The sequence below is a fragment of the Ranitomeya variabilis genome, chromosome 3 (genome assembly GCF_051348905.1).
Source record: "Ranitomeya variabilis isolate aRanVar5 chromosome 3, aRanVar5.hap1, whole genome shotgun sequence".
Taxonomy (NCBI): domain Eukaryota; kingdom Metazoa; phylum Chordata; class Amphibia; order Anura; family Dendrobatidae; genus Ranitomeya; species Ranitomeya variabilis.
Window position 1 is genome coordinate 188,767,903 of NC_135234.1, and position 24,350 is coordinate 188,792,252.

The 24,350-nt window shown below is 40.6% G+C and overlaps 1 protein-coding gene across 1 annotated transcript in view; it reads right to left on the reverse strand.

The window, feature by feature from the left end:
* Positions 1 to 3,461: 3,461 nt before the first annotated feature.
* The window catches only part of TAFA3 (TAFA chemokine like family member 3), a 679,693-nt gene continuing 658,804 nt past the window's right edge, over positions 3,462 to 24,350 (reverse strand). The window contains exon 5 of the mRNA XM_077294926.1: positions 3,462 to 5,275. Within this exon, the coding sequence (XP_077151041.1) occupies positions 5,264 to 5,275 (12 nt within the window). The 3' untranslated portion in view covers positions 3,462 to 5,263. The remainder of the gene's footprint in view (positions 5,276 to 24,350) is intronic.

Here is a 24,350-nt window from a genome sequence, read left to right on the forward strand (position 1 = left end):
TTTCAAAATGTCTTGTCTAAGACTCTGCAGCGTTTCGGAGTAAAACATACCTGTCTGCCGCTACTGTGTGATTAATGACGCATGTGCTTCATGCAGCATGAATCTGATTACACGGTTCCTGTAAATCAATATATTGTGCATTTTTAATATAACGAATAGTGTTGAGCATTCCGATGCTGCAAGTATCGGGTATCGGCCGATACTTGCTGTATCGGAATTCCGATACCGGGATTCCGATACTCTTGTGGTATCGGGTATCGGGTATCGGAACAACATTAATGTTAAAATGTGTAAAATAGAGAATTAAAATAAAAAATATCGCTATACTCACCTGTCCGACGCAGCCGGGACCTCAGCGCAGGAACCGGCAGCGTTGTTTGTTTAAAATTCCCGCTTTTACATGGTTACGCGAAGTCCCGGCTTGTGATTGGTCAGGGCGGCCATGTTGCCGGGCCGCGGACCAATCACAGCAAGCCGTGACGAAAATACGTCACGGCTTGCTGTGATTGGTCCGCGTCCCGGCAACATGGCCGCCATTAACCAATCACAAGCCGTGACGTCACGGGAGGCTGGAAACGCGCTCATTTTAAAAAGGGCGCGTGTCCAGCCTCCCGTGACGTCACGGCTTGTGATTGGTTGCGTCGCGGTCAACCAATCACAAGCCGGGAGGCTGGACACGCGCCCATTTCAAAATGAGCGCGTCCAGCCTCCCGGCTTGTGATTGGTTGATCGCGGCGCAACCAATCACAAGCCGTGACGTCACGGGAGGCTGGACACGCACCCATTTCAAAATGAGCGCGTGTCCAGCCTCCCGTGACGTCCCGGCTTGTGATTGGTCAGGGCGGCCATATTGCCGGGACGCGGACCAATCACAGCAAGCCGTGACGTAATTTCGTCACGGCTTGCTGTGATTGGTCCGCGTCCCGGCAACATGGCCGACCTGACCAATCACAAGCCGGGAATTCACGTAACCAAGTAATAGCGCGATTTTTAAACAAACAACGCTGCCGGTTCCCTCGCTGAAGTCCCGGCTGCGTCGGACAGGTGAGTATAGCGATATTTTTTATTTTAATTCTTTCTTTTACACATTTATATGGTTCCCAGGGCCTGAAGGAGAGTTTCCTCTCCTTCAGACCCTGGGAACCATCAGGGATACCGTCCGATACATGAGTCCCATTGACTTGTATTGGTATCGGGTATCGGTATCGGATTGGATTCCGATACTGTGACGGTATCGGCCGATACTTTCCGATACCGATACTTTCAAGTATCGGACGGTATCGCTCAACACTAATAACGAACCATTTGAATAATACAAATTGTCAAAAAATTCCCATTACCTTTACATATCCTCATAACTGATATACTGGGGAATAATCCCTTTTTCAGAAACCGTACTTGTGAATTTTGAGTTCAAAGAAATTTCTATTATACCGATGGTGGTGACCTATCCCAAGGATAGGTTAACAGTATCGGATCGGTGGGGGTCATTACTTAGCACTCCCATTGATCAGTTGTTAGCAGTTTTAGCAGCTCCCAGATGTAACAGTGCGATGAAGTGGAACACCAACCCTCCATCACAATGTTTTTTGGCTGCTTTCAGGTACCCTAGATCAGTTCCATTCATATGAACAGGAGCTGATATGCACAGCCTGAGAGCTGCCACTTCACGGTATGAAGGAGCTGCTACGTTCCACCCCATAAGACTGTTATGTCTGGTCGGAGTTGCTCAAAGCTGATCAGTGTGGGAGTCTGGTGTCAGCTCCTACTAAACTGATATTGATGACCTGTAGCTCATCAATACTCGTGTAGCTGAAAACCAGAAGGTGATCTGCTCAGTATCATCAACTTGGCCAGAGTAGAGTGATTACATGGGGTGTCATTTACTCGGAGAGATGGGCATTCTTACATTTTCAAATGTTTCTGATATTTTGAAGCTCCTCTGAAGCACTACTGATTGGTGGGAGTCTGGGCTCCTGAGAACTCCACTATTCCACTAACAGTAGCAGTTAGCTCCAGCATAAATGTGGGCAATGTAGTGTAGACTGTCTCAGGAGCCCGTGCACCACAATGCTCATGTTCACGCAGAAAGTGACTGATACTGCCCAATGGCTGGAGTCATTGAGTGGGCCTTCAGAATGTGAAGTCCCACTGATCAACACTGAGTCAGAGGAGGTACAATATATCGAAAACTTTACCCTACGTACTTACCCTACCCTATGGTAGCACTGCTAAGTAAGTTACCACACACTGCCAGCTTGCCCGAGGGATTTCACCTGACCACTGAGGTTCTTAGCAGGAGTGGAGAACCAGTTGGCTTCTACTTATTATCAAGAAATCTCTGTAACACTTTGGGATTGTAAAAATGAAGATGGTAGTTTTGAATCCAATTTGTAGATCAGATGTGTTTTTTACAATCAGAATGATTTCTTACAGTACGAATTTTGCATTCCTAACAATATTCATCTGTGATGCAAGTGTTTTAAAATATATCTGCTGCCAGGTTTTTGCTATGTATTCTGAGAGCATCATAATGTAGGATAGGAAACTCTGATTACAATGATGTATCACTTACTGGATTGTATTTTGCTGTTTTAATATATTCATTGTATTATCAGCAGGAGAATATCATTACATGACAATTGCCTTTATAGATTCTTATTATTATTATTATTATGCTTTGATTATATAGCGCTATCTTATTCTGCAGCGCTTTACATACAGTACATTATCATCACTGTCCCCATTGGGGCTCACAATCTAAATACCCTATCAGTATGTCTTTGGAATGTGGGAAGAAACCCGAGTACCCAGAAGAAATCCACACAAACATGGGGAGAACATGCAAACTCTTTGCAGATGTTGTCTTTGGTGGGATTTGGACCCAGGACCCCAGCACTGTAAGACTGCGGTTCTAACCACTGAGCCACCATGCCAGACTCCGCTACCCAGGGCCAGCACTGATTAGCAGCTTTCTGTCACTATACAATGTACACAGAAAGCTGTGATGTGGACGAGGTTATACCCAGATCAAGAACTGAGCTCTGCTAGAACTGCAGTACAGAAAACTGTGACTGGATCATAACTGATGCTCCAAGTATAATAAGTAATACATCACTAGAATCAGTGTCTCTGTCCCTATCTCATGCTGCTGTCAGAATACATATAAACAGCTTGCTGATAGATTCTATTTAATTTCTCATAAGATAAAAATTCTGAGTCTGGCTGCTCCTCTGCCATTTCTTCTGAAAATATATGAATACATTGATCATTTCATTTGTTAATTGGGTCTCTACATACAGCTCTGGCAAAAAATTAAGAGACTACTGCAAAATGTTCAGTTTGTCTGATTTTTCTCTTTATAGGTATATTTTTGAGTAAAATGTAAATTGTTCATTTATTCTATAAACTACTGACAACATTTCTCTGAATTTTCAATCAATAATTTTTGTATTTTTTTTCTGACAAAGAAAAATGGTCAAAATAAAAAAAAAATAACCAGTGCTTTCAGACCTCAAATAATGCAAAGAAAACAGGTTCATGATCATTTAGAAACAGCAATACTAATGTTTTAACTCAGGAACAGTTCAGAAATCAATATTTTGTGGAATAACCATGATTTTTAATCACAGCTTTCACGCGTCTTGGCATGCTTTCCACCAGGCTTTCACACTGCTTCTGGCACAAAAATGTAAGCAGTTCTTCTTTGTTTGATGGCTTGTGACTATCCATCATCCTCCTGATTATATTCCAGAGGTTTTCAATGGGGTTCAGGTCTGGAGATTGGGCTGCCCATGACAGGGTTTTGATGTGGTGGTCTCTTAATGTTTGCCAGAGCTGTATATATATTGTAAGACCATGCAGTTAGTGTCAAATTGTGTTAACCCATGATAACACCTAATTACCATTATATTTACGTATTTCCAGGATGTATAGTAAGGGGATTTCATAAAACAAAGCTCTTGGTGTAAGTACTTGTGGAATACAAGTATATACTTAAAAAGAAAAGCGGCCATGTATACTTTTAGAAATCCTTTGCTCAGTTGGTTGCGTTATACTATTATAAAAAAAAATTAAATCACTTGTAGACACGCCATTCATCATATTATTTGTTAGGGATTCTAGATGCTTATTTTTACTGGGAAATAATTGGGTGACCTCTAAGACAAAGCACAATGGAACAGCGCAAACTCTCCCATGAGCGTACAGCTGGGAAATGGGGATTCTAGGCAAATAATACAATAAGTAAATATAACAGCAAAAAAAATAACAATAATCCAATTGCTACTATGGAAACATTTTAAGCCACATCATTTAAAAAATAAAATTACTTTGGTCCCAAAAATATGAAATGAAACAAGTACAAAAATATAATAATGATAAGTTATTTTCAAATAAATTATATTTCAGATCCAATAATATTGAAGACTTTTTTTTCGTTATATGGAGCCTTAAATCAGGGTGTTTTAACCTATTCAGCAGTAAAACATGTCATATATGTAGAGAAGGAATAAGACAAGGTGCTATATGAATGACTGTTCGTAGCACTTTGGAATTAAAGACGTAAAATAAGCTTCCAAAGAAATGAGGATATTGCTTTGGGCAAACACTGGAGACATATTACACTACCCGCCATACAATTATTATGCATCCGGAACGTACACTCACAGCCTGAAGTCTACACGGTATAACCAGAGTCATTGCTGCATGCGTTAGATGAGGCTTACTCAAGTGTGGGGGTTTCTATGGCCTTGACAAATCACTCTTCGCTAATCTTCCGAGAATATAGGTTCTGCTAAATGTTATGTAAGAAACAGCATTTTCCAGTTATGGACTGACAGGGTTGTAAAAAGTGCGATTTCCATAAGCAGACAAGGGATGGATGAAGTAATCTGATCTTTCCAATAATAATAAAAAAGGAAAAATTGAAATGCCAGAATCATAGGATAAAACGGGAGTTTGTACACTGCATTCAACAGTCTTATACTGTCTCTTGGTTTCAGATGCAGACGGGTTTAATATTTTCCATTTTGAAGAATATCGGTCTATGGGTTTTGCAGCTTGCCCCTTAGCGTTTAAGGAGACTGATTGTTCGTCCGTCATTTTCCATGGTTGTGATGCTCCTCTTGAAGGTAAGTTTGGGATTACTATCCACACTTTGGAAGGAAGATATATTGTAGGGGAGTATAAAGTATGCCAGTGTGAAACTTTGGCCTCTCACAGCGTTTGTACCCTCAGATGGTTTCTGCATATTGGCCAGAGACTATCGTGTAACCTGTAAAACAAAAAAAAGAAAGATTTTCAAATAATATACTTGTAATAATTAGTGATGAGCAAGTATACTCGTTGCTCGGGTTTTCCGAGAACGCTCGGGTGGTCTGCGAGTATTTGTGAGTGCTCGGAGATTTAGTTTTCATCGCGGCAGCTGAATGATTTGCGACTGCTAGACAACCTGAATACCTGTGGGGGCTCCCTGTTTGTTAGGGAATCCCCACATGTATTCAGGCTGTCTAGCAGCCACAAATCATGCAGCTGAGGCAATGAAAACTAAATCTCTGAGCACTTACAAATACTCGGAGACCACCCGAGCGTTCTCGGAAAACCCGAGCAACGAGTATACTCGCCCTTTACTAGTAATAATACATTTCACCAGATTTCATAATCCAAACTACATACCAAGTGAAAAAATCATCTCTGAGAGCGGATAAGCATGATAAACTTACTTTGACAATTCAGGTCAGGATGGCGGTGTGATCCTTCACCCACCAGATATCAGGATGAGCACTTTATAAGTTGAGCGCTGGACTCATACTGAATTTAATATCAAGCAAGAACATTTTCTGAGATCATACTGCCTTACTGACATGGATTTTGTTTGGAGAGGAATAGCTTCCAATTATTTTGTGGTGCGGGGGAAACAGGTTTCAAATGCTTTCCTATAACCATGACAGTTCTCTGCACGACGATGCTGAACCAAATCATGGATAACTAGCTATCTCTCAGCTCGGCTTCCCCTCCTGTATCCCATGTCGGTCATGGAGCCTGAAGAATGACTGACCAAACAGATCACTTTTTTTCACATATGATTGTAAACAATGTAATATTTTTGGTAACATTTTCCAGCAATAATTATTTACAAAACTTAAGACAGTTAATATCAATAATTGTTACATCTTTTTGTTCAAATATAGTGACAATAATGAAGGATAATTATTTTTTTTAATATGATTATTTTTGTACAGTGGAAAATTGCTCATTTCCTGAATGTTATTTTTGAGAATTTCTATTCAATTACTGTTGAAAGAACTCGATTTACCCGTAGGATTCGTGCAGCAAAAAAAATGCATAGACAAAAACTGCAGTAAAATGTGTGCGTCATTGCGGTACAGTAACTGACCCCAGGCTAAAATCTTCCTCAGTCAAATTCCTTAAAGAAGCACTCCTCTCATCAAAGTTTTTATTCTCTTAATATATTGCAGTCATAATATTTTATGGCTGTATATTACAATTGCTCATTTTGCCTTTCTACGCAGTTAATTATTTTGCTTTCCGTTAGGTCTATGACATCACATGATTAAAAGCTGACTTGCTGAATCCTTCTAAGCTCCACGTAGAAACAGAAGGTCAATTTTCCCTATATGAGTCATCATTAGAACTACAATTCCATGCCAGTGACAAAATGAAACAAGGAAGAGAGATAAAAGCAAGGGGGTATATCATCTGTGTCAGGAGTTGGAGTGGGTTGCTGGGGACTTTTCAGTGATATATAATTGTAGTCCTAGCCATGACTGATGCATGGAAAAGAGACTTCCGGTTTTTACATAAAACTTAGAAGGATTCACTTTCTTTTTTTTCATCACATGATGTTATAGACCTAATTGAAAAGAGAATTAACACAATAGAAAGGCAAAATGAGCAATTGTAAGTACACAGTGCTTTATAATATGATGATTGCAATATATAAAGATGATAAAAACTTTGTAAGTGCATATTTAATAGAGTAAAAAGATTATAAACAAGACAGGATGTCTGATTATATGAAAATTTGAATGGAATCATTATTAAAAAATATAACATTTTCTTGAGATGATATATACAACTTACAAGTGATCACACTGACGTGTATCTACTGAACCATATGAACCTAGAAATATGATATACACTCAAATTATTTGGAAAGTATATATATATATTATTTATAAAGTAATTACAGCATTAATAATCACAAAAAGGGGAAAGCCACCAGGTGGCAGAAAAAATGCTGAGTTCCATACAAAGGCATGAACAATTGAGTATGCAAATATAATAAATAATAAATGATAAATAACAAATCAATTGGAACTGTAATTTGATACACATTCTTTTTTATTGATATTGACTGTTCCAATTGATCTATTTATCATTTATTATTTATTATATTTGCATACTCAATTGTACATGCCTTTGTATGGAACTCAGCATTTTTTCTGCCACCTGGTGGCTTTCCCCTTTTTGTGATTATTAATGTTGTAATTACTTTATAAATAAACTGTATATATATACTTTTCGTAATAATTTGAGTGTGTATCATATTTCTATTTTCCTGAGATGGTAAAAAACCTGACAGGGGATAGCCTAAGAGTGATACTTACCAGCCATTCTGCTATTGAGATCGATCCTGACCTTTATTGATTGTTGCGCATGCTGAGCATACAGTCTACCAGTACATACAAGCACTATAGGACTGAGAAAGATAGCTGAGAGGTGTTCATGACATGTTCATATATGTTAGTCCCATAGATGTTGAATGGTGCGGCAGTACACATGACCGACCATCGCTCCATTCAAACAGTAGACTAGGGATACCGATTTGCATATTCCTTGGGCGTCCCAGCTGATAGATCCCCAATGACCAGACTTTTACCACATATGGACTTATTATAAGTGTCACTCTTCAGCCAATCACTTTAAAATAGCTTTAAAAAAATGTTACATCTGCCGCAAGGTTTTAGCTACACCATCTGCGATCAGTATAATACATTTGGGGGGACCCCACTTCGAGTGATGTATCATGTACTTTACTGGGTGCTGCAGTTTTAATTAAAATAGTTTTATCGAAGGCAAATCTAGCAGTTCTCTGAATGCTGAGCTCTGTATTATTGGACTATCTGGCAGCAGGTTAAGTAGTCCACGCCCCCTGAAGAAGTGTGGACGAAACATACGTCGGGTGTTGTGAAATTGGATTTTGGGCTCCCCCGGTGGCCACTGGTGGAATTTAACTGGTGTGCATCATCCCCTCTGTTCACCTGTTTCCATCAGGATGTGGGAGTCGCTATTTAACCTTGCTCCTCTGTCACTTCCATGCCGGTCAACATTGTAATCAGAAGCCTTTCTGTGCATGTTCCTGCTGCTAGACAACTCCCAGTTAAGTTGGACTTTAGTCCTCGTTTGTTTTTGCATTTTGTTCCAGTTCACAGCTGTAGTTTCGTTTCTGTGTCTGGAAAGCTCTTGTGATCTGAAATTGCCACTCTGATGTTATGAGTTAATACTAGAGTCTTAAAGTAATTTCAGGATGGTATTTTGATAGGGTTTTCAGCTGACCATGAAAGTGCCCTTTCTGTCTTCCTGCTATCTAGTAAGCGGACCTCAATTTTGCTAAACCTATTTTCATACTACGTTTGTCATTTCATCTAAAATCACCGCCAATATATGTGGGGGCCTCTGTCTGCCTATCGGGGAAATTTCTCTAGAGGTGAGCCAGGACTATATTTTCCTCTGCCAGGATTAGTTAGTCCTCCGGCCGGCGCTGGGCGTCTAGGGATAAAAAACGTAGGCAACGCTACCCGGCTACTGTTAGTTGTGCGGCAGGTTTAGTTCATGGTCAGTTTAGTTTCCATCCTTCCAAGAGCTAGTACTTATGTTTGCTGGGCTATGTTCTCTTGCCATTGAGAACCATAACAGTTTGACCGGCCCTAAAAGGGTTAAATTAATTGACAGAGAAAGGAGAGAAAAGAGAAGTCTGCTGAAGATTTTTTTTTTTTTTTTTTTTCCCCTTCCCTTCAGTTCTGAGTGTGCTTGTAATTGAATCTCTTGCAAGTCTGCCTATATTGCAGCCTTTCTCTCTCTCTCTCTCCTTCTAATCCTGGAATGGCTCTGTGTTCACCTGTTTAAAATGGATATTCAGAGTTTAGCTGCAGGTTTGAATAATCTCACCACGAAAGTTCAAAATTTACAAGATTTTGTTGTTCATGTTCCTATATCTGAACCTAGAATTCCTTTGCCTGAATTTTTCTCGGGGAATAGATCTTGCTTTCAAAATTTCAAAAATAATTGCAAGTTGTTTTTGTCCCTGAAATCTCGCTCTGCTGGAGATCCTGCTCAGCAGGTCAGGATTGTGATTTCCTTGCTCCGGGGCGACCCTCAGGATTGGGCTTTTGCATTGGCTCCAGGGGATCCTGCGTTGCTCAATGTGGATGCGTTTTTTTTGGCCTTGGGGTTGCTTTATGAGGAACCTCAGTTAGAGCTTCAGGCGGAAAAGGCCTTGATGTCCCTATCTCAGGGGCAAGACGAAGCTGAAATATACTGCCAGAAATTCCGTAAATGGGCTGTGCTTACTCAGTGGAATGAGTGCGCCCTGGCGGCGAATTTCAGAGAGGGTCTCTCTGATGCCATTAAGGATGTTATGGTGGGGTTCCCTGTGCCTGCGGGTCTGAATGAGTCCATGACAATGGCTATCCAGATCAATAGGCGTCTGCGGGAGCGCAAACCTGTGCACCATTTGGCGGTGTCTACTGAGAAGACGCCAGAGAATATGCAATGTGATAGAATTCTGTCCAGAAGTGAACGGCAGAATTTAAGACGAAAAAATGGGTTGTGCTTCTATTGCGGTGATTCAACTCATGTTATATCAGCATGCTCTAAGCGTACTAAGAAGCTTGATAAGTCTGTTTCAATTGGCACTTTACAGTCTAAGTTTATTCTATCTGTGACCCTGATTTGTTCTTTATCATCTATTACCGCGGATGCCTATGTCGACTCTGGCGCCGCTTTGAGTCTTATGGATTGGTCCTTTGCCAAACGCTGTGGGTATGATTTGGAGCCTCTTGAAACTCCTATACCCCTGAAGGGGATTGACTCCACCCCATTGGCTAGTAATAAACCACAATACTGGACACAAGTAACTATGCGGATTAATCCGGATCATCAGGAGATTATTCGCTTTCTTGTGCTGTATAACCTACATGATGTGTTGGTGCTTGGATTGCCATGGCTGCAATCTCATAACCCAGTCCTTGACTGGAAAGCTATGTCTGTGTTAAGCTGGGGATGTAAGGGGACGCATGGGGACGTACCTGTGGTTTCCATTTCATCATCTATTCCCTCTGAGATTCCTGAATTCTTGACTGAATATCGTGACGTTTTTGAAGAACCTAAGCTTGGTTCATTACCTCCGCACCGGGAGTGCGATTGTGCCATAGATTTGATTCCGGGTAGTAAATACCCTAAGGGTCGTTTATTTAATCTGTCTGTGCCTGAACATGCTGCTATGCGAGGATATATAAAGGAGTCCTTGGAAAAGGGACATATTCGTCCTTCGTCATCTCCCTTAGGAGCCGGTTTTTTCTTTGTGGCTAAGAAAGATGGCTCTTTGAGACCGTGTATTGATTATCGGCTTTTGAATAAAATCACGGTTAAATATCAATATCCGTTGCCACTGCTGACTGATTTGTTTGCTCGCATAAAGGGGGCCAAGTGGTTCTCTAAGATAGATCTCCGTGGGGCGTATAATTTGGTGCGAATTAAGCAGGGGGATGAGTGGAAGACCGCATTTAATACGCCCGAGGGCCACTTTGAGTATTTGGTGATGCCTTTTGGTCTTTCAAATGCCCCTTCAGTCTTTCAGTCCTTTATGCATGACATTTTCCGTGATTATTTGGATAAATTTATGATTGTGTATCTGGATGATATTTTGATTTTTTCGGATGACTGGGACTCTCATGTCCAGCAGGTCAGGAGGGTTTTTCAGGTTTTGCGGTCTAATTCCTTGTGTGTGAAGGGTTCTAAGTGCGTTTTTGGGGTTCAAAAGATTTCCTTTTTGGGATATATTTTTTCCCCCTCTTCCATCGAGATGGATCCTGTCAAGGTTCAGGCTATTTGTGATTGGACGCAACCCTCTTCTCTTAAGAGTCTTCAGAAATTTTTGGGCTTTGCTAATTTTTATCGTCGATTTATTGCTGGTTTTTCTGATGTTGTTAAACCATTGACTGATTTGACTAAGAAGGGTGCTGATGTTGCTGATTGGTCCCCTGCTGCTGTGGAGGCCTTTCGGGAGCTTAAGCGCCGCTTTTCTTCCGCCCCTGTGTTGCGTCAGCCTGATGTTGCTCTTCCTTTTCAGGTTGAGGTCGACGCTTCTGAAATCGGAGCTGGGGCAGTTTTGTCGCAGAGAAGTTCCGATTGTTCCGTGATGAGACCTTGTGCCTTTTTCTCACGTAAATTTTCGCCCGCCGAGCGGAATTATGATGTTGGGAATCGGGAGCTTTTGGCCATGAAGTGGGCTTTTGAGGAGTGGCGTCATTGGCTTGAGGGGGCTAGACATCAGGTGGTGGTATTGACTGATCACAAAAATCTAATTTATCTTGAGTCCGCCAGACGCCTGAATCCTAGACAGGCGCGCTGGTCGTTGTTTTTCTCTCGGTTTAATTTTGTGGTGTCCTACCTGCCGGGTTCTAAGAATGTTAAGGCGGATGCCCTTTCTAGGAGTTTTGAGCCTGACTCCCCTGGTAACTCTGAACCTACAGGTATCCTTAAGGATGGAGTGATATTGTCTGCCGTTTCTCCAGACCTGCGGCGGGCCTTGCAGGAGTTTCAGGCGGATAGACCTGATCGTTGCCCACCTGGTAGACTGTTTGTTCCTGATGATTGGACCAGTAAAGTCATTTCTGAGGTTCATTCTTCTGCGTTGACAGGTCATCCTGGAATCTTTGGTACCAGGGATTTGGTGGCAAGGTCCTTCTGGTGGCCTTCCCTGTCTCGAGATGTGCGAGGCTTTGTGCAGTCTTGTGACGTTTGTGCTCGGGCCAAGCCTTGTTGTTCTCGGGCTAGTGGATTGTTGTTGCCCTTGCCTATCCCGAAGAGGCCCTGGACGCACATCTCGATGGATTTTATTTCGGATCTTCCTGTTTCTCAGAAGATGTCTGTCATCTGGGTGGTGTGTGACCGTTTCTCTAAGATGGTCCATTTGGTTCCCCTGCCTAAGTTGCCTTCTTCTTCCGAGTTGGTTCCTCTGTTTTTTCAAAATGTGGTCCGTTTGCATGGTATTCCGGAGAATATCGTTTCTGACAGAGGAACCCAATTCGTGTCTAGATTTTGGCGAGCATTCTGTGCTAGGATGGGCATAGATTTGTCTTTCTCGTCTGCTTTCCATCCTCAGACTAATGGCCAGACCGAGCGGACGAATCAGACCTTGGAGACATATTTGAGGTGTTTTGTGTCTGCAGATCAGGATGATTGGGTTGCTTTTTTGCCTTTAGCGGAGTTTGCCCTCAATAATCGGGCCAGCTCTGCCACCTTGGTGTCTCCTTTTTTCTGTAATTCGGGGTTTCATCCTCGATTTTCTTCTGGTCAGGTGGAATCTTCGGATTGTCCTGGAGTGGATGCTGTGGTGGAGAGGTTGCATCAGATTTGGGGGCAGGTAGTGGACAATTTGAAGTTGTCCCAGGAGAAGACTCAGCTTTTTGCCAACCGCCGGCGTCGGGTTGGTCCTCGGCTTTGTGTTGGGGACTTGGTGTGGTTGTCTTCTCGTTTTGTCCCTATGAGGGTTTCTTCTCCTAAGTTTAAGCCTCGGTTCATCGGCCCGTACAAGATATTGGAGATTCTTAACCCTGTGTCCTTCCGTTTGGACCTCCCTGCATCTTTTTCTATTCATAATGTTTTTCATCGGTCATTGTTGCGCAGGTATGAGGTACCGGTTGTACCTTCCATTGAGCCTCCTGCTCCGGTGTTGGTTGAGGGCGAGTTGGAGTACGTTGTGGAAAAAATCTTGGACTCCCGTGTTTCCAGACGGAAACTCCAGTATCTGGTCAAATGGAAGGGATACGGTCAGGAGGATAATTCTTGGGTGACTGCCTCTGATGTTCATGCCTCCGATCTGGTCCGTGCCTTTCATAGGGCTCATCCTGATCGCCCTGGTGGTTCTGGTGAGGGTTCGGTGCCCCCTCCTTGAGGGGGGGGTACTGTTGTGAAATTGGATTTTGGGCTCCCCCGGTGGCCACTGGTGGAATTTAACTGGTGTGCATCATCCCCTCTGTTCACCTGTTTCCATCAGGATGTGGGAGTCGCTATTTAACCTTGCTCCTCTGTCACTTCCATGCCGGTCAACATTGTAATCAGAAGCCTTTCTGTGCATGTTCCTGCTGCTAGACAACTCCCAGTTAAGTTGGACTTTAGTCCTCGTTTGTTTTTGCATTTTGTTCCAGTTCACAGCTGTAGTTTCGTTTCTGTGTCTGGAAAGCTCTTGTGATCTGAAATTGCCACTCTGATGTTATGAGTTAATACTAGAGTCTTAAAGTAATTTCAGGATGGTATTTTGATAGGGTTTTCAGCTGACCATGAAAGTGCCCTTTCTGTCTTCCTGCTATCTAGTAAGCGGACCTCAATTTTGCTAAACCTATTTTCATACTACGTTTGTCATTTCATCTAAAATCACCGCCAATATATGTGGGGGCCTCTGTCTGCCTATCGGGGAAATTTCTCTAGAGGTGAGCCAGGACTATATTTTCCTCTGCCAGGATTAGTTAGTCCTCCGGCCGGCGCTGGGCGTCTAGGGATAAAAAACGTAGGCATGCTACCCGGCCACTTCTAGTTGTGCGGCAGGTTTAGTTCATGGTCAGTTTAGTTTCCATCCTTCCAAGAGCTAGTACTTATGTTTGCTGGGCTATGTTCTCTTGCCATTGAGAACCATAACAGTCGGGGTGGAGGGACACGGCACCAGCCCCACACATTGTAAGTATAATTGGGAATATTTAGTCTACATTTCTATTTTTAGGAATTTCTAATTTTGTAGTGGCACATGAGGATTATTAGCGCTTTGATATTTTAGCATGAGAAAGTATGGATATTGCCAGGTCATGCATATCGGTATTAGTTAGTTGTTAAATACTCCTCTATTTTTGCCAAGTCACATTTTATTGTCTCCTATATTAGTGATTGTAGACTATTCCCAGTAATTTTGATCATTTTATCAGTAGTGTGTCTAAAGAGGCTTGTAGCCCATTGTGTCCCTCACATCTGAGGTTTTTTGGTTTAAGGTTTTCTTGTAATTATTCAATTATTTTGGTGTTTTAAAAGAACTTAATAAAATACAATTTTATGATAGTTTTTGAATTGTGCATTTCTGTTCCACTTCCTCGTGGATATTACAGTGCAACGGACGGAATTTGATATTTTGTGTAGCCCATTATGATTGTTGGATCATTTATTGATGAATAAGTAGTCCACTAGTAATAATCTCCTGCTGATAAAACACCGATTTTAAAAAACCACACTAAGTAGCCCAGTAAGTGTCACATCGCTGGAATCGAGGTCTATAAACCCACATCAAGATTTGATAGCAAAACCTGGTGACAGATTCCTTTTAAGAATAAAATGCCAATAATACTATTAGAATTGTTGAAATCCCATAATAGGTGCCCTAATGTATGCTTTCTGGTATTGTGAAATGTAAGATTGGGATGTAGTCCTATGTTGAAATCAAGCGTCAGATAATCTGAAGTTCTGGATATGTATGAGGCATTTTTCACTTCTACAAAGCTGCTAGAATAATGAGCACAGGCGTGCAGCTAATCCTATTGCTTGTTACTAATTAAGTGCATTTAGGCCACTTCTAGAATGTGCCCTTCAATTCTCAGACAGGTCTTAAATGTAATGTGTACTGAGGACCAATCACTTCTGTTTAAACGGGACTTGTGTCTCTTCTGATAGATTTCTAGAGATGGCGTTTTATAGGACAATGTATGAGATGATCTCTACCTCCTCATTAGAATTAGTGACTCAAATGTATTGGTAATCAGAAAATGAAGATAGAACCGGTTCTTCTTTGCTCTCGGAATAAAGCTATAATTTAACACGATGATCAGCTCTGTGGCTCTCAATGAATTTCACGGGTAGATTTTGTGATGATAGATTTTCTGGTTTTCAAAACGCATTTTCAATTTATTTATTGGGTATTTTAACTATTTAAAATTCCACATCTAGTAGCCAGATTGAAGACTATTTTATGTTCATGCATTTTATAGGCAGCCCATTGGCGAAATAAGAACGGTGTAATGCTTCTTTTCACCTCAAGAGGCACTGCAAGGAAATCACACAATTTACTGTATGGCTTTACCATAGGTTTTGTCTAATTGTTGAGGGCCTCAGTAGCAGATTACTTTCAATCATTTTATAGTCAATAGAATTTGTGTGTCCAAAGTTTTTGTGTTTTTTATTTTTTTTCTAGTTAAGCATTTTCATTTATTTCACTAGGGCAGAGAAGCATGTGGTACACTAATAACTCATATAATAATGCAAACCTCTCTCTTGCAAGGCCCTGTCTGGGGCAGGATCAAACAGGTATGGTAAGAAGGCAGCCATGGGGACTAAGGGAAAGCATCATTGCAATACTTTCACATTGCAGAGGGGCCAATTAGGAGGACCACCTGTCTTATATGCACAGTCACTATGGGGTTAAGTGCCTGGGATCACAGAATAGATTGGTGTCAACGGTATGCTGCAACTGACAACCGCTAAGGATTGATCATATTTAGCTTCTCGGCATGCTCCATCCGTAGGATATAACCTGCAATCCAGAGGTACAAGTGTTCAGTCAAGGCCCAAAAGTGTTAGCAACCTTGACATTTTTCCAGAAAATGAAGTATTTCTCCAAGAAAATCATTTCAATTACACATATCTTGTTATACACATGTTTATTTCCTGTGTGTATATTGGAACAACACAGCAAAAACAGAAAAAAAGGCAAATTGGACATAATTTCACACAAAACCTCAAAAATGCTCCGGACAAAATTTTTTGGCATGCTCAACTTAATAATTAGCTGCACGCCGCTATAACCATCAACAAGCCACGCATGTGTATAACAAAAAGTGTGTAATTGCAATAATTTTCTGGGAGAAATACTTCATTTTCTGGAACAATTTCAAGGGTGCCAACACTTTCGGCCATGATTGTATTTATTTTCAGGAATTCTACAGGTGGTACGGAATGACAGTAGTCTTCAAAATAACAACACCACGTCTATCTATAATTTGTGTCTCATATTGTTGCTCAGTTACATTGCAGCAAATAGAATTCAGCAGCAACATCTGTAGACAAGAGTGGTGCCGTTTTTTGGGAGGAAGCAATCTTTATTAAAAAAATTAATGTTATTGTGCATAATACATCTCTTTTACCTTCTTTATCTTACTTCTGTCATTTATATGAGTGTAAAACAGCTGCAGTAATTCCAAAAATTCCCTTAAATAATCATATACTAACCAACAACTTTGATTTAAAGTTGAAAAGTTTTTCAACTGCAGACTGGAGCAAAGGGTTACATGAGTGGCACTGAAATCAGTGGCCAGATGCTCACTAACGCTGCATTCACATGTCTATAAGACACATCCATATCTTCCTTCATCCACACACATCTGTTATATTAACCAATCTATGTGTCCAGTCCATAGGATTCAGAGCCGGTCCAATTCTCATCCGTTTTGCTGATCAAACTTGGCTTTTTAACCCTATGATGCGGATGGAGAAGTGAAGATATACTTTGCTCTTCAATGATCCATCTGAGTTTCATCCAATTTTTACTTATGCATTTCTAAGTGTCAATGGATCAAAATAGATAAGAGTCTGCCTCCTTCAGAAAAAAAAAATGGGTGCAACTAGGATGAAACCAGAGAAAGAAAATCGGTCCATTTCTCTCAGATGGACACCATATATTACCCAAAGCAAAAATCCATTTCCATCACAGCGCTGGGAAGTGGAGGACTACACAGGTCTTACTGAAAACAACATTCATTGTAGAAGCAAGCATACATTCCCTTTAATTAGTAAAGGACAAAAACCATGTCCTGGGCCAATTAGTTTCAGGCTCTGGAGAACCACTGGGGCCTTGTTAAAACATGTGGTTATTAAAATCACTTTCCAACAGACAATCTCTTACCTTAGCTAAAGCTACTAGCCATGTCTATTACAGCCTTTGGTTCTGGGAGACCATAGGTGCTTTACAGAAAACTATGGTCACCATAGACACTGACTAATTGACATTCCCTTCTATTAACTAACAGCAAGATCAACGTTAAGAGCAACTCTTGGCTCTGGAGAATCATATATGCCTTCTTAAAATCAATGGTGAAAATAGACACTCAATATTGTATTAGCTGAGAACAATAGCTATGTCCAATGCAGCCCTTGGCCCTGAAAAAGCACTTATGCTTCATTGAAATCAATGATCACTATAGACACCTACTGGTTTTAAGGTTTAAGGGGTTTTCCAGGCATACAGATAATCATTAAAAAGTATGAAAACGATTGAGAAATGAAGAAAATATATAATACTAGATGGAGACCCGAAGCTATCACATCGGAAGGGTGGTGATGTCACGATGGGGGCAGGCTTTGCAGTGTTGAGTATCTCTCCCCCCCATGTGCTCACCCACCTATCAACTCTCTCTATTAAATGCACAAAGGATGTGAGAACAGATGATACAAGGGTCCTGGTTATAAAGAAAATTTTGAATGGGTAACACAGAAATAGTTAGATAAATATGTTGAGTTGGTAGGCCAGTCGGAAGAAATGCATTTTAGGGCACGCTTCAAACTGTGGGTATTGAGGATTAATCGAATTGTACTGGGTAGTGCATTCCAAAGAATTGGTGTAGCACGTGTGAAGTCTTGGAGACAGGAGTGGGAGGTTCGGATTATTAAAGATTGAATTCTAGAAATGTTTTTGAGGTGCAGGTGACAAGACCAAACCAGTGATCGGATGTGGAGGGATGAATGAAAGAATTGAACCACAAGTTCAGTTTTTGAGTCTAAACATGGTGCTTAATGGGGGAAGTGAGTGGACACTGAGGATAGGAGTGAGTGAGCTATGGGACGGATACAGCTCTAGTAAAAAAGTAAGAAAAAATATATCTAGGAAAATGTTGCCTAGAAGCATAGAAGGAATAAATTACTGCAAAGATGACTGCAGAAGTTCAAAAAGGAGTGGAGTTTCGGGACTCAATACATAGATGGTCAGATTGTTTTGTTTTTTGCAGGTGGACTTAGAAAACTCCTTAAAATAGATATTATTCATTCCACTTTCCTTCTTGAGTCATATTTCCCTTTCAAAGCAGATTTTTGTATTAGTTTCAATGTATCGTAACATTTTTATATTTTGATTTATGCATAAAATTAATGATGCAGATCTTTTAATAGAGTGGTTTACCATCTGGTCAGATGTCTTAGCTAGTCAGATCATAGTGAGAAAGAATGTAAAATTAAAATCAACAACAATGCTGCGAGCTCAATGGAACAATCACTTCATTTTATCTGAGTGAGCAATTTTTAACATTTCAAATCAGGTAACACCTCTCCTGCCAGAAGGACTGAAATCAAATTAATATTAAACTGCTTTCACGATGCACACTTTACATTGTAGTGACAACACCTAAGGTAGTGGAGTATGTCACTCCGCATTTGCTTATGTTCTGTTTACAAGTGGCAGAATTGTGCTTCCCCTTTTATAGGACAACCAAAAAAAGAATAATCTTGACAATAATTAGATTATAAAAAAAATATATTTTTTACCTACATTTATAAAGAGTTAACATGTAAATCTCTGGAGAAATAGGAGTCATAGAGAAAAACTTGCAAATATAGTAGTTAACGTCTATGAACACCTTTGCATCATAAATGAAAAATAAGGCAACTTTGCAATTTGGCTAGTTAAGTCAATAGGTGTGTTTTAGTATACTGTATGCAATCATATCTACGTATTATTCCTATGGAAGTGATATGTTCCCATGATATCAGACAACAAACAAATACTTTGTTGTAAAAGCAGCAGTCATGCTTTTCTACATTTATCATCTAGTCCTGGCTTACCTCACGAATGTAAGGAACAAAGAAAAAAGGGGACTTCTAACAAATTTTTACCAAAATGTCTCTTTTTTTGTATCAGACAATTTTAGACATGTCAAATTTCTCCAAAGTCAGCAGTTTCAGCTCGAAATTATAAATATTAAAATTACTCTATGGGTTTTCATTTGAAAATTACACCCTACATGTAAATTGAGACAATGTAACCAATACCATGTGCTTATGCTGTTTTTTAGATCTGTAGGACCCTAAAAGAGGGTATGCACATTGATGACCTAAGCAAAGATGAGAAGAAATGGACACGTCTGTAATCACTTGAAGTTTTTCTAATGAAAATGGCAGATAAAGCTCAGCAAAATCAACAAGGCATCTCCTAAGGTCCTATGCTTTGCTTACTTGCATAGAAGAACCAGGTGTTTGATTTTCATTCAATTTCTTTCTATGATTGTTAACAAAGGTATTCTCTACAAGTTTGATGTCATTTATTATGCTCTGGGGTCTTTCCAGCCCCAAGAGCATAATAACAATTACGTATAAAAATAAAAGAAACCCCCTTATACTCACCGCTCATCTTTCCTGCCCGTTCTCAACTCACCTTCACCTGTCTGGTTCTCACCTCATTTTCTTATCATCGTCACTTGCAGTGAAATCACTGGGCCACCCATGCTAGGTTCTGTATAAGTGGGCAAAAGGTCATGACATATGACTTTCGAACGCATGAGCAGAACCTCTCTGGCTCATCAAATCAAAGCTGGAAGGTTCTGGCTTAGCATGAGAGGCTTGGGGATTTCAGCACAAGGTGCTACGGGGACCAGACAGGTGACAGTAAGGCATGGAGGGGTCAAACAGGTGGGCAGTGAGGTGAGTATAAGAAATTTTCTTTTTACCTTTTGATGTCCCTTTACAGAAAAATGGCAGTCAGTGCCAGTGCATTTTGGAGCAGGCAAATTTTTGGAAATATCGAGTTTGATATGTTGCCTAAATTTTCCAAACAGCAAAGGAAACGGGACGAATCAAGATCAGACCCAATCTCCTAATAAGTGCACCTTCTATGTTGTGAACATGCTATGAATAGCCTTGCTCAAACAAATCTCTCGTTCCTCCTACATATCCCACATCTCATATCAGCTTAAATCAAGTAATATTTGAGTTGATTCCTTTTTCAAAGAAATAGATTAGACATAACATGAATGCTGTGCGGTAAAATGCCACATCACAACCTCTGACACTCTACACAGAAGTCACTGCCTTTCTGCAAGAATTTATCCTCACCTATAAGTTATTTCTTTGAATTTTACACTAGAGATGTATAAGAAAACTGATGGATTCTTTTGTAGTCTGCGCTTTAAGCCTGGCAAAATAGTGAAATCATGCTTAAATTTGACAAATCCAGTAAAATGATGCACTTTATAAAGCTTGATAAACACATATGCCCTTTTACAGTGTCGTTAAATGACTCCATATTTAAAATTCACAAATCCATGTGCTTTTCAGGTTTATAGCAAAATCTTTACCCGACTTCTCCAAGATTGTGCTGATTATTTAAATGAATATGCCAACTCTCAGAGGAATGATAAAATATGAGACACATTTAAAAGCATTTGTGGGTAGTAATTTTAATGGGATCACTAACACAGTTTTCTAAACTTATGAGAAGTCACAGAAGCATAAAACGTTCGTATATTTTACTTACTTATTTCAGGAAAACATTGAACATGCAGAAAGCTATGTAATGTAATCCACTGAGATTGGCATCACATAAATAATTATAACATTTTTTTCCCACTCATTTTAACCCCTTAACAACCTATTACAGGCGTTCGGTGCTTCATAGCGGGGCCAATCATTTAAAGGGAACGCAATATTGTCTTGAAATTTATTCGGTTTCCTCCGTAGAACATGCGTGCGCAAGGCAATCTTGCCGAAAAGCATTAGTACGCATGCACCGGCGCACTATGTCCCAGAACACAGCGAAATACTTCCAGGACATAGTTCGCCGGCGCATGTGCACTAATGCTTTTCAGCTTTACTCTCAGTTGGGCAAAGCATACTGCGTGTGCGCAAGGCAAGATTGCCTTGCACACGCGTGTTCTACGGAGGAAACCGAATCAATTTCAAGACAATATTGCAGCCAGCGGGAAAGGAATGGGTGAATAAAAGACCTGAAGGTTCCCTTTAAATACACCTTCCCATCTGCTTGTTTTCCATCTATCCTTATCATTTTCTGACAGAGCTGTCAATCAAAGAAGAGGGGGTGGAGATTGAGGGAAAACAAGCAGGTGGGAAGGTGTATTTTAATGTTTGGCCATGATACACTGAGTGGTGGGACTTAGTTTGAACAGTCATTCTGTAGTGAAATAGTCCCTTTAATACTGCTTCATATGTGACAAATGCCAGCCAAGTCATATAGCTGGTGTCTGCAATTTAAACATTAAAATGGCGCTGTGAATTCCTGACAGCAGTCTTTAGTTTACACCAATGAATGGGAATGTGCACATTAGCAGCATTGCTTTTTTTCTCCATTTCATCGCACTGGGAATGTTTTTGCTGTTTTTTAGTACAATGTAAGTTAAAGCTCGCGAGCAAGACCCTCACGATTCTTAGTACAGTATCTCGTGAATTATGTGTTCACTCAGTAATGTCTTTTATTGTCTGTACAAGTCTCCTCTGTAATGTAAAATGAAATATGCTGGCGCTATAAAAATAAAAATTATCATTATTATTAATAATTAAATTAATGGCTTTATTCAAAACTGCAACTCATCCAATAAAAACTAGCTTTCAGATGAAAATGTCGACCGAAAAATGAAAAAGTTATGACACTTGGAAGAAGATGGGAAAAAAATGCAACAGTAAAAGAGAAAGCTTGGTTGCAGAGGTAAAGGATTAACCCCTTTTTTACCATTGGACGTACTATTCCGTCCATGTGGGGTGGGCCCTACTTCCCATGGACGGAATAGTACATCCAGCACGATCAGCCACGCTCTCGGGGGGAGCGCGGCCGATCACGGCCAGGTGTCAGCTGACTATCGCAGCTGACATCCGGCACTATGTGCCTGGAGCGGTCACGGACTGCTCCTGGTACATTAACCCCCGGAACACTGCAATCAAGGATGATCGCAGCGTTCCAGCGGCATAGAGAAACATTGCGCAGGGAGGGGGCTCCCTGCGGGCTTCCCTGAGACCCTCGGAGCAACACGATGTGATCGCGTTGCTCCGAGGGTCTCTTACCTCCTTCTCCCTGCAGGCCCCAGATCCAAAATGGCCACAGGGCTGCTTACGGGCCCTGCAGGGAGGTGGCTTACAAGCGCCTGCTCAGAGCAGGCGCTGGTAAGCCTGCAGCCCTGCCTGTCAGATCGTAACTATAGTGTGATGCCCCCCCCCGGGGCAATGTAAAAGAGTAAAATAAAAAATATTTACATGTGTAAACAAAAATTAAAAAAAAATCCTAAATTTAAAAAAAAAAATATATCTAAATAGTTAAAATAAATACATTTCTGTATCTAAATAAAAAACAATAAATAAAACTACACATATTTAGTATTGCCGCATCCGTAACGACCCGACCTATAAAACTGTCCCACTAGTTAACCCCTTCAGTGAACACCGTCACAAAAAAAATGAGGCAAAAAACAACGCTTTATTATCATACCGCCAAACAAAAAGTGGAATAACATGCGATCAAAAAAAAGGATATAAATATCCATGGTACCGCTGAAAACGTCCTCTTCTCTAGCAAAAACGAGCTGCCATATAGCATCATCAGTGAAAAAATAAAAAAGTTATAGTCCTCAGAATAAAGCGATGCAAAAATTATTATTTTTTACATAAAATAGTTTTTATCGTATAAAAGCACCAAAACATAAAAAAATGATATAAGTGAGGTATCGCTGTAATCGTACTGACCCGAAGAATAAAACTCCTTTATCAATTTTACCAAACGTGGAACGGTATAAACGCCCCCCCAAAAAAAGAAATTCATGAATAGCTGGTTTTTAGTCACTGTGCCTCATAAAAATCTAAAAAGCGATCAAAAAATGTCACGTGCCTGAAAATGGTTCCAATAAAAACGTCAACTCGTCCAGCAAAAAACAAGACCTCACATGACTATGTGGACCAAAATATGAAAAATTATAGCTCTCAAAATGTGGAGACGCAAAAACAAGTTTTTGCAATAAAAAGCGTCTTTTAGTGTGTGACAGCTGCCAATCAAAAATCCGCTAAAAACCCCGCTATAAAAGTAAATCAAACCCCCCTTAGTTGGGGAAAATAATAAAATTTAAAAAATGTATTTATTTCCATTTCCCCATTAGGCTTAGGGTTAGGGCTAGGGTTAGGGCTAGGGTTAGGGCTAGGGTTAGGGTTGGGGCTAACGTTAGGGTTGGGGCTAGGGTTAGGGTTGGGGCTAGGGTTAAAGTTGGGGCTAGGGCTAGGGTTAGGGTTGGGGCTAGGGTTAGGGCTAGGGTTAGGGCTGCAGTTAGGGTTGGGACTAAAGTTAGGGTTAGGTTACCGTTGGGATTAGGGCTAGGGGTGTGTTTGGATTAGGGTTTCAGTTAGAATTGAGGGGTTTCCACTGTTTCGGCACATCAGGGGCTCTCCAAATGCGACATGGCATCCGGTCTCAAATCCAGCCAATTCTGCGTTGAAAAAGTAAAACAGTGCTCCTTCCCTTCCGAGCTCTCCCGTGCGTCCAAACAGGGGTTTACCCCAACATATGGGGTATCAGCGTACTCAGGACAAATTGGACAACAACTTTTGGGGTCCAATTTCTCCTGTTACCCTTGGGAAAATACAAAAAAACTGGGGGCTAAAAAATAATTTTTGTGGAAAAAAAAGATTTTTTATTTTCATGGCTCCGCATTATTAACTGTAGTGAAACACTTGGGGGTTCTCACAACACATCTAGATAAGTTCCTTATGGGTTCTACTTTCCAAAATGGTGTCACTTGTGGGGGTTTCAATGTTTAGGCATATCACGGGCTCTTCAAACTTGACATGGTGTCCTATCTCTATTCCAGTCAACTTTGCATTGAAAAGTCAAATGGCGCTCCTTCCCTTCCAAGCTCTGCTGTGCACCCAAACAGTGGTTTACCCCACATATGGAGTATCAGCTTACTCAGGACAAATTGCACAACAACTTTTGGGGTTAAATTTCTACTGTTATCCCTGGTAAAATAAAACAAATTGGAGCTGAAGTAATTTATTTGTGAAAAAAATGAAATGTTCATTTTTTTAAACATTCCAAA